Genomic DNA, 16,526 nt, shown 5'->3' on the forward strand with positions numbered 1-16,526 from the left:
GTTGCTATTGAAGCATTAAAAAGAATCAGTTTTCTAAAGTTATTCTTCCCAATCTCTAATTTTGACCTGATCTTCTGTGTTACATAAACGCTTTAAATTTGTTTCTACCTCGAGATTTTTTCCCTTTTAAATAAAGGATCTGGGTCATTTAGAATTACAAAATTGCAAGTGAAATTTGAAATGAACTGCACATACATTCAATTCCCTCATGCCCCCCCTCCGGGGGGATGCCTAAATTAAAAAAAAAAACCATCTTGAAACCTAGAAGAATAAGTCATAGCGTTGCAGAATATAACTGATAGTTCTAAAATCCTTAAAGGAGATTTTAGTATTTGAAGTCCTCATATGTCAATGTCAACTATATAAATCATGCATCCCTCATATTCATTTTCCTCATAAAAGAGGGAAAAGAGTAGAGATACAGTTTTTTTAAATGAATGATCTGCAGGGCATATGAACCAGAATGATGTCAGCAACCATGTTACAAATATCAAGACAGAGCTTCAGTTGTAACATTCTAATTTTGAGTTTAAAAGTATAAAAAATAGTCTGAAATGAGTAAATTATCATAATCCTTTTGGCAGGAGTCTTAAAAATTCTCTGAAAGAATAGAAAGATTTTCAAAAACTAAATTACAAGTAAATATTTTTCTGAAATAAAAAATTGAAGAAAATAGAGACTTCAAGTCTCAAAGGCTAAGTATGAGAAATGAGTTGCCTTATTGTCTTCATAGCCGGAATAGATAGAATAGAGGTGATTTAGATTTTGCATGATTACTGGAAACCGGATGAAATTTGAGCGACGAGCCATATTATTTATGTCATACGACTTGCTTAGTTTGTTGGAGGACTTAAATTGTATTAAAGCAAACCCTAAAAATGAAGAACAAGGCACTACGCATGATGAACTAGTTCAAATTTTGATGGCCGAGTTTGGTATAAAATCGCAGGCATCTCTTGATAAATATAGGATTTAGGGGGAAATATCAATCTTATGCCATACAAAATCATTTTAGAAGAAGTAAAACTAAATATCCCCTAAAAAATGGATGGGCATAAGGTTCAACCAGAAGCGGAGCGGAGAAGACCCATCAATGAAAATGAAAGCAAAGCCATCTTCAGCTGCAGGTTATCTGGCCATTTATTTTGGTTGGAGACATTGTTGATGTTGCATCACAAAAGCTTATTTTTTGTTCTCAAAATAAATAATGCCTTCCCCATTTGGCTAGTGTCAGTTATAAACTATTTAAACGCGATTCCACGCCATTTATCATGCAACTAGGAATAGAATGGATCTCTCGATTGCCCTTGTCCGTATCATCTTCCAAACTCTATTTTCTTATTTATCTCCCGGTGACCACATTCAATTTACTTGCTAAATGCCCTTTATACTGCCGGCATACCAGTGGACTCCAAAGAAAAAAATCATTGTCCTGGGAATTTTCATTCACACAAGTCACTCAAATACATCATAAAGTATAGCTACGACAGAGGCATAGATAGCACAGCACAACATGTTTATCCAAAAAGAAGATACCATGACATGAACACCAGGATCATGGCATAGCAAATTCTTGAATTATAAGGACAAAAATAACATAGAATTATCTTCATTCAGGCACAGAACAAATAAGCGGATCATTCCTCCGCAGTTCGCTGAAAGAAGCCACAGCATAATGTCTTCATCAGAAAACGGAAACTTTGTCCACCTTATCTTAATCCTTTTAATCATATAGAATGAACAAACCCAACCAGTATAATTCTTCACTGGACTTAAATGTGTACATGAAGCAAAGACAACATCGTTAAACAAATCAAACAGAAACGATTCTGCCCTCGCAAAAATTAGTGTCAGTCCATTGCATGAAATCTGAAAAATGAGGTTCATTGCTCATTTTGTTGAAGTTTTTACACTATATATCGTTATATAGATGACTGACTAAAACTAGTATGAGCTGCGGGGAAAATACTGCATTACATGAAATTCCAATCCAATCGAATATATCATGAGAACGGTGAGCTCACAACTGAACAACATCGAGGGTAAAGCAAAATGATAAAGGATTGCGTGATTGGTTCAGGGGATAGCACCCAAGTCCTATAAGATTTATTGTCACTACGCACATCAACTTCTGAATCAAAAGTAAAAAATCGTCCATTTCATAGAGAATAATATTAAAGATGTGATCAACAGTAAGAAACTCAGAGAACTAGGAAAGCGCGGGATTGAGGGAAAAGAAAACCAAAAGCATTACCTTGACAAGAGTTCGATAGATCAAAGCTTAAATTTCAATCAATTCCAAAGGAACTACCAACAGAGAAACAAAATTCTAATGAACAGAAAAAGTATCCAGAACCTAAGCAGTAAGAACCACAGCCCCACCGGCCTCCTTGATCTTTTTTTCCGCATTCTTGGAAACAAGCTTGGCCTTCACCACAACAGGTCGGTTCTCCGGCAGAACTCCTTTACCCAAAACCTTGAAGTACCCATACTGAGTAACATCAATCAAGGGAACATTGTCCTTGGAGGCCTTCTCTCTGACCTCATTAGGAACCAATGACCAGAGCTTGTCGATGTTCACAATAGGGCAGTAGAACTTATTGCGAAGCTTATGGAAGTAGCGCATACCTACTTTCCCGAAATAACCAGGGTGATACTTGTCGAAGAGAATTCTATGGTGGTGCATACCACCAGCATTACCACGACCACCTGGGTGCTTCCTGTGCTTGCCGATACGACCGTGACCGGCGCTCACGTGGCCACGCTTCTTACGATTCTTCTTGAAGCGGGGTCGTCATCTCCGATCTGTCTCTCTCAGCAAAGCTTCTCCCCCAGCAGGTAACGGCGGCCCGAGGACTTGCTGAGTTAGGGTTTCAGTTATTTATTTAGATGGAATGGAAATGTTGGATTTGTTAGCAATTCTGCCTCTAGGTTTCAGAAGACAAGGGCAGAACTGGAAAAATAAAATTTCGTTATTGGAGCCCATGGACTGACTATTTACTTGGGCCTGAACCTTATTTTCTTGGGCCAGAAACTTATAATCATAAGGAGACTGGTGTAGGAAAAAAATAACGAGAGTCAGTATATTTTAAAAATGTATAAATATTTAATTTAATTACTGTAGACGAAAACGGCCCTTCTTTTCATGTTTATTTTATAAGTAAGAGGTAATCTAAACTAGTGATGAAATTCTACTAAATAATGCTATTTGCTTTTGCCTCGTCTTCAAGAGCCTATTTAAGCTTTGTTTGATTAAAAGGATAGCAACAAATTTCTTTGATTATACTATAGGAGTATTTGGATAAAAACCAAACTATTATTTTAAAAATGCTTTTACAGTATACAAAGTAAATATGTGAAGGAGATTGTTTCGTTTTAGAAAAAAAATACTTTTTAAAAGCACTTATTGATGTTGCCAAACACCCCAGTATCCGGTCTACTTTAGTTGGGACAGGTTTGGAGTTAATGTTCTCAGTGGCAGCGGATCTGCAATTTTACTAACCCTCTATTTGGATAGGAAGAAAAGCTGAGAGGAAGAAAAATGAGAGGAGAGAAAATATTATCACCTCTCATATTTAGATGGACAAGAGAAAACAAAAAGGAAAGAAAATGAGTAAATATATAAATGACTAAAAAACTAAAATACCCTTTATTATATCAAAATATATCTTGATTAAAATCAAATTAAATATCATAATGAAAAACCATATTTACATTAACATAATCATATAATTTAAAATCAAATTATTTGATAAAGATATTATCATGTTATTATATTTTAATATCAAATAATTTTGTAAAAAAAGAAAAAAAACATTTTTGTATAATGTAATGCTAAAAAAACCAAAACAACAACTCTACTTGTTTTTCCTTTCAGTTCATTTTAAAAAGATTTTTGCAATTTTAGTTATTTTATTTTTAATCAAGCAAACACAGAAGAGAGACTTGATAATAATAAATAAAGTAAAAAAATAAAAAAAATAAAAAAAGTATTATTTTGATGAAAAAACATATGTAATGGTACAGAAGAAAAATATGCGTTCTTCTTTTATTTTCTCTTTATATATGAAGAGAAAGTTGGAAAGAAAATAGGTTATGATACCCGCCTTATTTTCTCCTCAACTTGTCTTCCTCCTACTTTCTTCTTTCATCCAAATAGAAGAAAAACCATTTTTCCTCCTATTTTCCTTCCTAGTTTTCTTTCATCCCTTATTTTCTCTCCATCCAATCATAGCATAAAGATAGGAGCCTAAGGCTTGTTTGGTTGAGGGGAGGGGAGGTTTCATCCTCACCTTATTTGGTTTGATTAAAAAGGAGGGGAGGGGAGAGTATTTAATGATTCCTTGTTTGGTTCAAGGAGGGGAGGGGAGGGATAGTAATAATCAATTTACCATTTTAACCTTACATATTAGTTTATATTTTTATTGATATATTATATAAATTAATTTACATCTTAATTTAAATCATATAATTTAATAAAAATTCAGTCTTATCATGTTAATATGTGTATTAAAAAATCGGTACAGTAATTTTTTATTCTAATTAATATAATAATATATTTAAAATAATCAAATTAACAAATTTATATGCTCTAAGAAAAATGAAATTTTATTTTCTTTAGGCTATCTTTTTTTTCCATCTTTAAAATATATTTAATAAATAATATATTTATAAAAAACAATTAATTTATAATATTATAAATTTTTATTTAAATAAATTTTTATTTTTAAATAATTTTATAATATATTTTTAATTATAATAATGTATATATATTTTATTTTTTTACTTAGGATAATATTTTTTATTTGAAATAAATATTATAATAATATTTTATGGTAGAAATGAATATTAAAAAAAATATAAGGGCATATTGGTCCAAAATTTTGACTCCCTTCCAAAACTCCCATTTGGAGGGGAGTCAAAATGGGGGAGAGGAGGAGGGAGGGAAAGGAGGGACATCTCCCTTCCCTCCCCTCCAAAATTTTTAACCAAATGAGAGGAGAGACTCATTTTCCCTCCCCTCCCCTCCCCTCCCCTCCAAAATTTTTAACCAACGAGGGGGGGAGACTCATTTTCCCTCCCCTCCCCTCCAACCAAACAAACCCTAAATTTCTTTTCTTTTTTTTTTTTTAATATGAACTGTATAGCTAACTCAAAAAACAAGGAACACAAGGCAACAAAACTATCTCATCCTCCGTAACCTCCACCTGCCGTACATAAGAGGAGGAGGGCGGGCCTAAATTTTCAAATGAAGTAGGCTTGGGGACCAAAATATTCGTTTTAGAATTATATAGGAGACAACAAAACTTGATTAAAGAATGTTCGGTGAAGCAAATATTTGCGAGGGAGACAATCAGCCCAATGCTAGATCGGAACAGCACAAACTAGTCCAATCGAAATTAAAAAATTCATAAACTAAATACGGGCTTGATTTCACGTTAAGAAGCACCTAAACACAATACTATGAAAAATGCCCTTAACAATAATCTCATGAAGAGGAAATTTTAATAAAATATATACTTTTAGCCACTTCACTAAATTATATACTCGATACTACATATACATACAATAATTTTACAACATGCAAGAACCAGAACCTTACAAAATATTCTGAATAAATACATCACAAGCCGTGCAATTCAAACTGCATACGTATTCATCTGTGAAGAACGAGTGCAGCTCCAACTAATCCCAGCCATATTGTCAGACCAACCCAGAAAGCTCGATTTTTCTCCAATCCTACCGGCGGCCGCCATACAAGGAAGTCTGCCAGATAGTCTCTCGTTGATGGAAGCTGATTGGTCACTGTCCCGCTTCTATTCTTATCCTTGTCCTTGTATTTATCACTCCATGTTCCAGCATAGCTACAGTCATGGCATACACACATCAAATTATCCAAGATTTTGAATTGCTCAGAGTCACAAATGTTATATGAAGGGGATGCATCATAACTACATGTACCCAGTTATAAGGTTCTCAGACAACAATGCCTTCCTTCAACTGACACCATAGACCACAGGGCGGAACCAGGCTTAAAGTATGAAGTTGGTACAGAGTTGTGTAACACTTGCATTATAATCAGAAGAAAAAATTTGAATTTTTTTTTTGGGGGGGGGTGTGGCTCTGGCCAACCCCCTCTCCCTCCACAATTGGCAAGGGTTCTTCACAGACTGGGATGTTCAGAACAGAAGTTAATCATTGAACTCTAACGTAACCATTAATAACCAAATGGTCAGGAATTTGATAATTGCCATCATTCATTCTTTTCATTAATCGTATATAGTTTTCAAATTGAATCCTTCATGCAATGAGAGTGAAAATGACAAAAAAGAGTATGACTGCGTACATGACTCACCTCCCCTCTCAACACCCATGATCTCTCTCTCTCTCTCTCACACTATACAGAGTCTTTCGGATCGATCAAGCGTCAGTGCAAGTTATAGAAAACCTAATTAAGCCCAAAAGGCTTTCATATGATGAGAAAGCATGTTAAGTTAACGCAAAATTACTCAAGGACATTTACTCAACCATGTAACTGTATCAAAAAAGAAAAATGAAGAAAAACTGTATCAAAAAAGTTTACTCAACCCTGTACGCTTTGATTTGAAGTTATTTTGACGCAACCAGCAACAAATGAGAATAATAGCGATAACAACAATTATGCAAAAATAATAAGGCAAGTGACAGCATCAAAATACCTGTCATAACTAGAACCAATCAAAGGTATGGTCACCATTTCCTCTTGGGATATCTTGAGCTTTGGTGCTTGCAAAATGTAGCGAAGATCTGCAGCTTGACGTCGGATGCTGAGGCTAGGGTGTTTCTTCTCTAATTGCTGGTACAGAGCTATGCAATCCGCATGGCGGTTGTTGGCTTCATAAGCCATAGCAAGCCATATCTGTATCTGAAAGTTTCCCCCAAAAAAAAAAAAAATCAATAAAGAAAACCAACTCGCTTTGTTTTGCTCATTAAATAAAGAGCATTACATGCAACAATCAACTAACCTCACCACCAAACAATGTAGGTCTGGGAATAATCGTAAGTGCGCCTTCAAGAAACTCTATGGAACGTCCATACATACCCTTCCCATAAGCTTTCTGACCCAATTCAAACATCAGCTGAGCCGTGGCTCTCCTCTCCGCCTGCTCCTTAGCCACCTAAATCATCAAATCCATGAACAACAACTTAGAGCTGATTCTGGTCTAATTATTTAATTTTTGTACATTCTGATAATCCTTAGATAAGCAAATCAAGAAAAATCGAACCTTTTCAAGCTCTTTTCTGACTCTCATCCTCTTCTCTTCCTCCGTCTCTTCCCCTCCTTCCCCTTCATCATCGTCCATCCGACTCTGCAATTCCTCAGCTTTCTTCTCTAGCTCTCTTCTCTCCTCAAGCTCCTTCAGTCTCATCCGCAATTGCGTCTCCCAATCATAAGACTCCTCATCAAGCCCGTTCTCGTTGTTCTCTTCATCACTAGACTCCGCATCAAAATCAACACCGTTTACCTCTGAATTTGACTTTCCACGAGCCACGACTCTGTTCCGAGCTTCTCCATCGTAGTCAAAACCCTTAGATGAAACAGAAGCGCAGTAGGCGTGACAATCTCTCTTGGGCAAGCTCAAAATGACGTCCAGAGCCACCGTTCGAGCCTTCCGCTCCAGTATCACACCCCGCGGCGACGCCACATCTAGTAACAGAGACAATTTCCCCAGATTGACGGCCATCGAATCAAAGAAGAGAAGAGAGGAGAGGAGGAGAAGGAGGCAGGGTTGAGAATCAGAGAAAATTGGTTCCCCATGGAAAAGACAGTCAAGAAGATATTTTGGTGGTGTAAAACGTAAGGACCAAAATGCCCATGAATCTATCCCTAAGGATTCCAAAGGTTTCTGAATTGGGCGAGTACGTTGGGGACTTTGAGAGTGAGAACTGAAAACGTGGCACGCTGGAGGCGAGGGCCGTGTGGCAACTGTTGCAGTTGGAAGTTTTACTCACGAATTAGAATTCGTGCACGCCAAACCGAACACGTCACCAGAAATGAAGCGGCGTCGTTTCGTTTTGATTGGTCGTGCATGGCTGGGAGCCTGAGATGACCAAGCCTCGCTAAACGCGCTCAAGCTCGGAGCTTTATCCAAAACTCACACCATAACTTCTATATGGTCTGGAATGCTCCTTTCCATCGTCAATGGCTCTGCTTCTGGGCGGCATTCAACCTCTGATACTAACTTCTGTTCGTCACGATCATAGAAGACCTTGTATCAGAGTTTGTCGTAGACGCTTCCATTTCACTGTTAATACTAGAATTCATACTGTTCTGTCCAGTCCTTCTTTTAATCGGAGATGCATACTTGGGAGCCCTCCAAAATCAGCGTCCATAGATGGGTTTTCTGTGCAGAAGAATCCAGAAGCTTTAGGTGAAGAAAAAGAAGAAGATAAAGAGTTTCTGAAGAGGCTTAGGAGATGGTTCAGTTTCATTCCTTCGATTTTGCCTGGTGGAAGCTGGTGGAACTTCTCCGAAAATGTCGAAATTCAAGATTCGGCCAAACCCGTCACTGTGTGGCGCGCTCTTGCCAAAATGTGGCAACTTGTTGCTCAAGACCGATGGATTATTTTCTCTGCATTCTCTGCTCTCATTCTTGCGGCGGTGCGTGCAGTCAAATTTTATTCTTATGCTGACTGCTTTCTGCAACTTAGTTTGACGATGTGGTCAAAATCAATTATTCCTTCGTTGTGTTTCAGGTTTCGGAGATTTCCATACCGCATTTCTTAACAGCTTCTATCTTCTCCGCACAGAGCGCGGATGTTACAGTTTTCCGGCGCCATGTGCTTCTCTTGGTTCTGTTCTGTATAACTTCGGGAATATGCAGGTCAAAATCTTGTATGGTCATATCTCCCTTCTACCTGCTGACAGTGATATGACTCTTTTCTATGCCACTTGCTGCTCTAAATAAAATCAATAAAGAACGGAATGGAATTGCTCTTCTTCTACTTAGCTCAAGTGTATCATTCTCTATACCTTTTTCTCGTCTCCTTGGTTAGTTGTTCTCTTTGAAAATTCCTGATTAACAGCCGAATAAGCGGATGTTTTAAAGGTTCTGAAGGCAGGTGAAATAAAGCACAGGCAAATCGCAGCATATGAGAGATTGATTTTTTTTTTTTTTGACGGTTGTTGTCACTAGTTATCCATCTGAAACTTTTCATTTTGCATGTGGAATATGCTTCAGTGGGATAAGAGGCTGCTGTTTTGGAATTGCAAATATGATACTGGTGAGTTTTTCCGTCATGTCTCCCTTGATGCACGACAAATAGGAGGCGGTTACATTGTCTGAGTTTCATTTTAAGAGACTTGACACAGCACAATATATTTTTTCAAATTTAATAATACAGTACTTAAATAATGTCCAATCTAGCTCCCGGTTTTCGTTGACTCGTCTGATTAAACTTCTTTGGCGCCTGTATATTTACCGTTGAATGGAGTTTAATCATTAATTATATCTGCAGGTAAAAAGAATGCGAGAAACATTATACTCCTCCCTTCTTCTTCAGGTTCTTCTGCCCTCAATACTTGATATCTTAATCTTTCTCTGTTTCATTTTCTTTGCCCCATTACTGTCCTTTTGATTCATTTGGAAGTGCCCTTTTTGTCATAGGATATATCATTTTTTGACGATGTAACAGTTGGTGATCTGACAAGTAGGCTTGGTGCTGATTGCCAACAAGTTTCACGTGTTATTGGAAATGATCTTAACTTGATATTGCGCAATGTTCTTCAGGTTGCTTTGCCTATGAAGTTTCGATGCTTTTAAAAATTTAACCCCCTTGTTGGGCCCTGAATTTGTTTTTTCATCTGTACAGGGAACAGGTGCATTGACCTACTTGTTATTTTGTCTTGGCCACTTGGTTTATTTACATTGATGATATGCTCTATATTATCAGCAGTTTTGCTACTTTATGGAAGGTGAATTTTTTTTCAGTCTCCTCAAATTTTCTATCAGAGTCTCAGCTTGCCTTATTAGCTTCCTCTGTCTCTGCCTGGTGTTTCCCTTTTTCTTTGTTTCCTGTATATCATTTGTGTTATTTGGTCGTGTCTGTCTGCATAGGTACCAGAAAAAGGCTGCAAAGTTGATCCAAGAAGTCACTGCTTCTGCTAATGAAGTAAATAAGTTCCTTACACTTTTTCCCCCTTGTTTCTTCAGTGGCATATGACCTTTTTTTTTTCACTGTTGAATCATAGGTTGCACAAGAGACATTTTCTCTGATTAGAACTGTCCGTGTTTATGGAACAGAAGAAGAGGAACTTGGAAGGTGAGCGTACTTGAATTATGACGTATTAAATAAAACATTAATTTCTACAGTTCAGTAACTTTGATAGGCATATTATCCATCTCTCTCTACAGGTACAAATGGTGGCTGGGAAAGTTAGCTGATATAAGCTTGAGACAAAGTGCTGCGTATGGATTTTGGAATTTCAGCTTCAATAATCTTTATCATTCAACTCAGGTATAGCCAATTTGAGCACAAAATCTTTACATTAGGTTTTTTGACCCAAAAAAAAAAAAAAAACAATGCCTTCACTTTTTCACGTTAAGAAACAACAGATAAAACTCTATTTAGGTCATTTGTGAATTGACAATTAATGTAGGGATACATGGGTACTTTTTCCAGAACAAAATAAATGCAAGGTTATGAAGACGTAATCCAAAATTTTAGATTGCCTTGCATTCAGTTTGCCCTTGAGTGAAACATTAAGCACAGTATGGTCAAAGGAGGATACGTAGAGATTGCTAACCTCCACGGATCGACTATAAAAATAATGTTTCTATCCAAAGGGGTTTACTCAATAGTTAAAGAGAGACGGTAACTGTGTTTAACTATTTGGGTCTGAATCTTCTATTAAGCACTTTGGGAAGTAAAGTTATAAATTCACATGCTGGAATGCTAAATCACCTTGGATGTGAAATTACCTTGAGCATAGTCCCTCATGTATTTCCTCAATTCTGTTTGGAGTCGAATCTCCTCCCCCATTTTAAATGAGGTATAAGCATAGCTTTCTGCAAAATAAAATAATAAATGCAAGGCCATCAAAATATTTTTTAAAACAAGAATTTTGTGAACTCATTTGCCTTTGCAAATATTGGGTTTAGAGACAATGACCTAAAGCCCTGGCATGTGTCATAGTTTTTTTAATAAAGATGTTTTTTGGGTCCAACACCAAATATGGAGAATGCTAACTGTGTGAATGTCTTGTTCTTTTTCCTACTAAAAATATTATCACACCATTGAAAGAAAGTCTTCTAGGACCACCTCATTCATAATTATTTATCAAAGTCTGTACATGACCTCTGCTTTTATTTGAACGTTTAATCTTTTAGGTTATCGCCGTGCTGTTTGGAGGAATGTCTATTCTAGCAGGTCATATTACAGCAGAGAAACTTACTAAGTTTATACTATACAGTGAATGGCTTATTTATTCAACCTGGTGGGTGGGGGACAGTATATCATCTTTGATGCAATCTGTCGGGGCTAGTGAAAAAGTATTTCACCTGATGGATCTCTCACCTAGCAGTCAGTTCCGTGCAAAAGGCAAGTCTTGTTATGGGTCATGTCAACTACTTCACATGTTTACAACTTTGAACAAGTCTTTTGCGTTTTTCCTTTGATTGGTGGCCACGTTTAATGAGGAGATTACCTTTCATTGTATAAGTAATAAAATGATAAGAAAAACTCGTATTGCAGAAGGTGCAAGTTTCTTCCGAGATTTTCATAGTTATGTAAAATTGATATTGAAATTTGGACGTGGCTTTGTTACAGGAGTAAAGCTGCAGAGGTTACTTGGGAATATTGAATTTATAAATGTATCTTTTCACTATCCTTCAAGGCCAATGGTATAGCTCTTCTTTTTATAATATCTTCATTTGGCTTCTCAAAAACATGTGATGCTCTTTTCGGTGCTGAAAACAATTGCTTCAATGCATTATGAGTAGTGCTGGAATAATTTGTGCATTGTTAATCCATGAAGTTGTGAATTATGTTATTTCTTTTGAAGATTCAACTCGTATTTGTAATATAAATTGTGAAAACGTCTGAAAATAAATCAGGTTCAGGTTCTTTCTTTGAGAAAAAGAGGGAGGGGGAGGATGGAGAGTTTTATGACTGTATGGTGCTTCTATCTCATTCGTTGTCGTTATCTTCATTTTATCACTTATATCTTGAATAAAAATGCAATTTCTGATGTGAGTAGCATGCTTTTACTGTGATGGATATTAATATCTTGACTTGACAATATCTCTGCCAGCCCTTGTCCCTTTGCATGGTCTTCCTCCTAAATATAAATTTGTTGCGCACATGCATAGGGTTAACACTCATGTTGTCACCAATAGGTGCACAACTAATGAACAATCATTGTAACAGGTATCTGTAGTGCGGCATGTAAATTTTGCTGTTCGACCTGGTGAGGTGGTTGCCATAGTAAGAAACTACTTCAAATGTTTTTAATGGTTCCTCATCTGCACAATGACTGAGATATTAAGTTCTCATTTCCTTTATTTTTACATAGGCTGGTCTTAGTGGCAGTGGAAAAAGTACACTGGTGAACCTTCTGCTCCGCTTATATGAGCCCACCAATGGTCAGGTAGCATTAGTTTAGCTTCATATTTAAAATTTAATATTAGAAATATGGGAATCGGATAGTTTGGCGCTTCTAGCATTGAATTAGAAAGGAACAGCTGAAAAAAGGATCTGTGATATGAAATAGCTGTTGCTGAGAGAGGGGAAAAAGAGATTCAGTCACTTTTTTCTGTCATTTCTTTATATATTGGTTAATGTTTCTGGGGAACTAGTTAGGTAGTAACTGTTTTGTGACCAGTTATGCTCTACATTAATATGACTTGAGTAGATGGTTTTTACTTGAAGGGGTGTGTGTGTGTGTGTGTCTTTTTCGTTTTTAATGTTAAGTTTGATTGCAGATTTTGGTTGATGGCGTCCCTCTTAAAGAGTTGGACATCATGTGGTGGAGAGAAAGAATTGCATTTGTTGGACAGGTTAGTGATTTGCCAACATGGTGGAATTACAGTGACTTAAAAGTAATTTCTCCTGACCCTAAAAATTTTGTCTGTACAGGAACCTAAGCTCTTCAGAATGGATATTGGTTCAAACATAAGATATGGATGCACTCGAGAGATTAAGCAGGAGGATGTTGAATGGGCTGCAAAGCAAGCTTATGCCCATGACTTCATCTCAGCACTTCCTAATGGCTATGAAACACTTGTTGATGATGATTTGTTAAGTGGGGGACAAAAGCAGCGAATTGCTATTGCTAGAGCTATTCTTAGGGATCCAAAAATATTGATCCTTGATGAAGCCACAAGTGCGCTGGATGCTGAGAGTGAGCATAATGTCAAGGTCTGCTTCCAAATGCTACCTAAGGCCACTTGGCAGTATAGACTATAGGCACCATAAATTTGAGAGAAAGATATATTGATGATTGAGTCTCCTTTATCTGCAGGGTGTGTTCGTTCTGTTAAAAATGACTCCCTGAGTATGAGAAGTGTTATTGTAATTGCACACAGGTGGGTCATCTTTTATTGAAGTTATCGTTTAAATTCTATCTTGATTCCGCATTTGAAATTTATGACCTGCTTTGCAGGCTTTCTACCATACAAGCAGCAGACAGGATTGTGGTCATGGATAGCGGTAAAATTGTTGAGGTTAGTTAATTCTCTCGTTTCCAACGCCTTCTTTACTTACTGTTATTCCTTGATGTCCCTTTTTGAAGCTTATTTTATTTGATCATCTCATCATCTGTTTTTAGTCTGGATGATCATACGTGTTCTATGTATTAGATTATGAAGCCAGCAACTTTTGCCATATTTCTTTCATTTGTATCTATTATTTCATTTTTCTGGGGAAAGTAATCATAAAACTCACATCAAGAATAAGTATTCCTTAAACTCTCACGAAATATACTGAAACAAACTATTTCCTTTGTGATGGCGAGAAACTATGACATGAGATTTCTGTTTCCTTTATCTTTCCCTGATCTGAAGCCGAACTGTTTGTATCCACACAGATTGGGAGTCACAGTGAACTTCTCTTAAGAGATGGTTTATATGCACGATTGACCAGTAAACAGGCTGACTCGGTGGCATGAGTTTTCATCGATTTTTTGTTGCTTCTTTCTCATCCTCCGCGGTGTCCTGGGACAAGCAATTTTTTCTACTGCTGGACCCATGTGTTGATAGTATTAAACAAGCGAAACTTATGGTTTCATCAAGTACATATATACATCTTGCTGTTGTTTTGGATTGAAGAGTTTGACAGAAGCAGGTTCTTAAAAGGCATAAGCTAACGCATAAAGAAGGGGGCATAACGCTGATAGCCTGAGAGCCAAGCTTGATTGATAGCCAGGAGGCCACCTTGGAGGTTTGCCTGTATGTTCTATTGAATCTATGAATTCATGGATGATGTAAATAACGCATTTCCTGACCTTGGGCAGCCAGTGCACAAGATGTTGCTTTGTGAGTTCTGACAGCCCTTCCCATTTGATGAAATTCTCTATTCGGTAATATCAAATCTGTTTAAACATTATCATGCTCGGTTAATAGTAGTTCTTTTTTCCCAATCTGATCTTCGGAAAAATAGAGTCTTTTTCTACTCAATCCAACCGCCGTTCATGCTAGTATCAGCTTTAAGTTTGTGGTAGTAAATTTTTGTCTTGAAAAAAAAATCTAACGTTGTGTTTGGCTCAAGGGAGGGAAAAGGAAAGGAGGGATTTTAATTAAGAAAAGGGAATAGTAGCTACAAAAGGGAAGGGAGGGTCGGGAAGGATTTTAATGATCTCTTGTTTGAATTGATTGGAGGGGAGGTGAGAGAGCAATTTTAATAATACCTTATTTTGTTCTAATAAGAAATTGATTATTTTGACCTTATAAAATTTAAATAAATTTTCTCACTTTTTTTATTTTGTTAAGATATAATTATATATATAATACAATTCACTAATTTTGATTTACAAGACACAGTCACACACTTATAAGATATCAAGATAAAAAGTTGTGAGTGATAGATTTCAATTAAAAAAAAAAGACCTTGAAGGTGAAAGAAAATACCAACGGCCTCTTGGAATTAGAAGAAGAGAGAAAAAAAATAGGTTTATAAATATTCACTAATTTTGGAAACAATTATCTTGACAACCTCTTACTAAATGTTTAAAAGAATTCTTTTATGGAGAAATATTGACAACTGATTAGGGGTTAACATATTGAAAAGGTATGTAAGGAATTAAAATATTATCTCTCATCTCTCTTTCAAAAAACTCTACTTTTAGAGGGGAGGTTAGAAGAGAAAAGAAGGGTAAATGAGCCCTTCCTTTCTTTCAAAAATATCTTAACCAAACAAGAAGAGGAGAGTTGCTCTCCTCTCCTCCTAAAAAATTGCACCATACAAACAAGGAGAGGATAACAACTCCCCCCTTCCCTCCAAAAACGTTGTACCAAACATAGTGTAAGAGGCAAGAGCTTCGTGACATGAAGAACACTTTGGAGATTTGTCTTGTATTTAATGCGATATCCAATGTTCACAGGAAAAAAAAACGTATTATTGAATAATTTTAATCTGTTTCGCAATTCTTGAATTTTAATATAAATATTTTTTTATTTAAAATATAAATCTCTTATTTCTCCATAACAACAATAACCACAAAGTCTTATAAGATTAACTACATTGACTGCATGATGTAATTAAACTTTATTAATGCCCAAATTTTTGAATAGATTGTTGATAAAAAAATCATATCAATAACTTTATTGAATATTCTCTTTAATTTTTCTTTATCTTATTTTTGTGAATTTTTCTTTTTTTTATAAGACTTCATACTGTTTAATTTATCCTCCTTATTAGTGTGTCCAAAATCAAAGATTTTTTTTTTAATGTAAACAAACCATTGCAAACAATTTTTATAATTTATTTTTATAGAAGTCATTCTAACTTGTTTATTTATATGTTCATTATGAATTTTTTTTTCCTTCGCCTGGCTGCACATTCCCCTCATCTCTGGCTACCTTCACTTTATAGTCATGTTGTAAGCAGTATTCAGTACGTATGGCATTGCTCGTTTTATGGTATAAGGTTCATATTTTGTTGGTAAAAAGTTAGCTTTGTATTTATTATTATTTATTGGGTAAGACAATGAGGCCCAAAAGCTTGGCATCTCAATCCCACCCAGTCTCCTTCCGTTTTTGTTGGGCCTTTTTAACCCCATAGTTTGTACCAAAAAGGGGATTCATATTAATTTGACAATACTCTTTCCGTACTTAATATAAAACTTATTTAATTAATTTGATTAGATTAAAAAAGTTAAATAAGTTAGTTAATTATAAAAAATGTAACATATTTTTTCTAAAATACTATAATCATCTTTTTTAATACTCATTTTCCCTCTTCTACCTAATTACAGTTGAAGAAGTATTCATAAAAATAATTTAACAAAAATTAATAAATATAAAAAATAGTTATTCTATTTTAAGAGCCGA

General features: G+C 35.9%; 2 protein-coding genes and 1 pseudogene across 2 annotated transcripts; 1 reads left to right on the forward strand and 2 right to left on the reverse strand.

Annotated features, from left to right (window-relative positions):
- Positions 1-2,132: 2,132 nt before the first annotated feature.
- LOC114714013 (60S ribosomal protein L27a-3-like) lies at positions 2,133-2,794 on the reverse strand (the record flags this gene model as incomplete). Its single annotated transcript, XM_028898712.1, has 1 exon — positions 2,133-2,794. A coding segment is annotated over one exon (438 nt), but the record flags the coding sequence as incomplete, so codon positions are not given.
- Positions 2,795-5,464: 2,670 nt separating this feature from the next.
- Positions 5,465-7,794, reverse strand: LOC114713992 (uncharacterized). Its single transcript, XM_028898689.1, has 4 exons — positions 7,266-7,794; positions 7,005-7,157; positions 6,699-6,904; positions 5,465-5,864 (listed from the first exon to the last, which is right to left on the reverse strand). Exons 1-4 carry the CDS (start codon positions 7,722-7,724, stop codon positions 5,657-5,659), a joined length of 1,026 nt encoding a protein of 341 aa, XP_028754522.1. The 5' UTR covers positions 7,725-7,794; the 3' UTR covers positions 5,465-5,656.
- A 215-nt stretch (positions 7,795-8,009) lies between these two features.
- On the forward strand, positions 8,010-14,412 carry LOC114714011 (ABC transporter B family member 26, chloroplastic-like; annotated as a pseudogene).
- Positions 14,413-16,526: the final 2,114 nt, after the last annotated feature.

This window comes from Neltuma alba, unplaced genomic scaffold (genome assembly GCF_004799145.2).
Source record: "Neltuma alba isolate B1F8T4 unplaced genomic scaffold, ASM479914v2 tig00011483_pilon, whole genome shotgun sequence".
In the NCBI taxonomy this organism is placed as follows: domain Eukaryota; kingdom Viridiplantae; phylum Streptophyta; class Magnoliopsida; order Fabales; family Fabaceae; genus Neltuma; species Neltuma alba.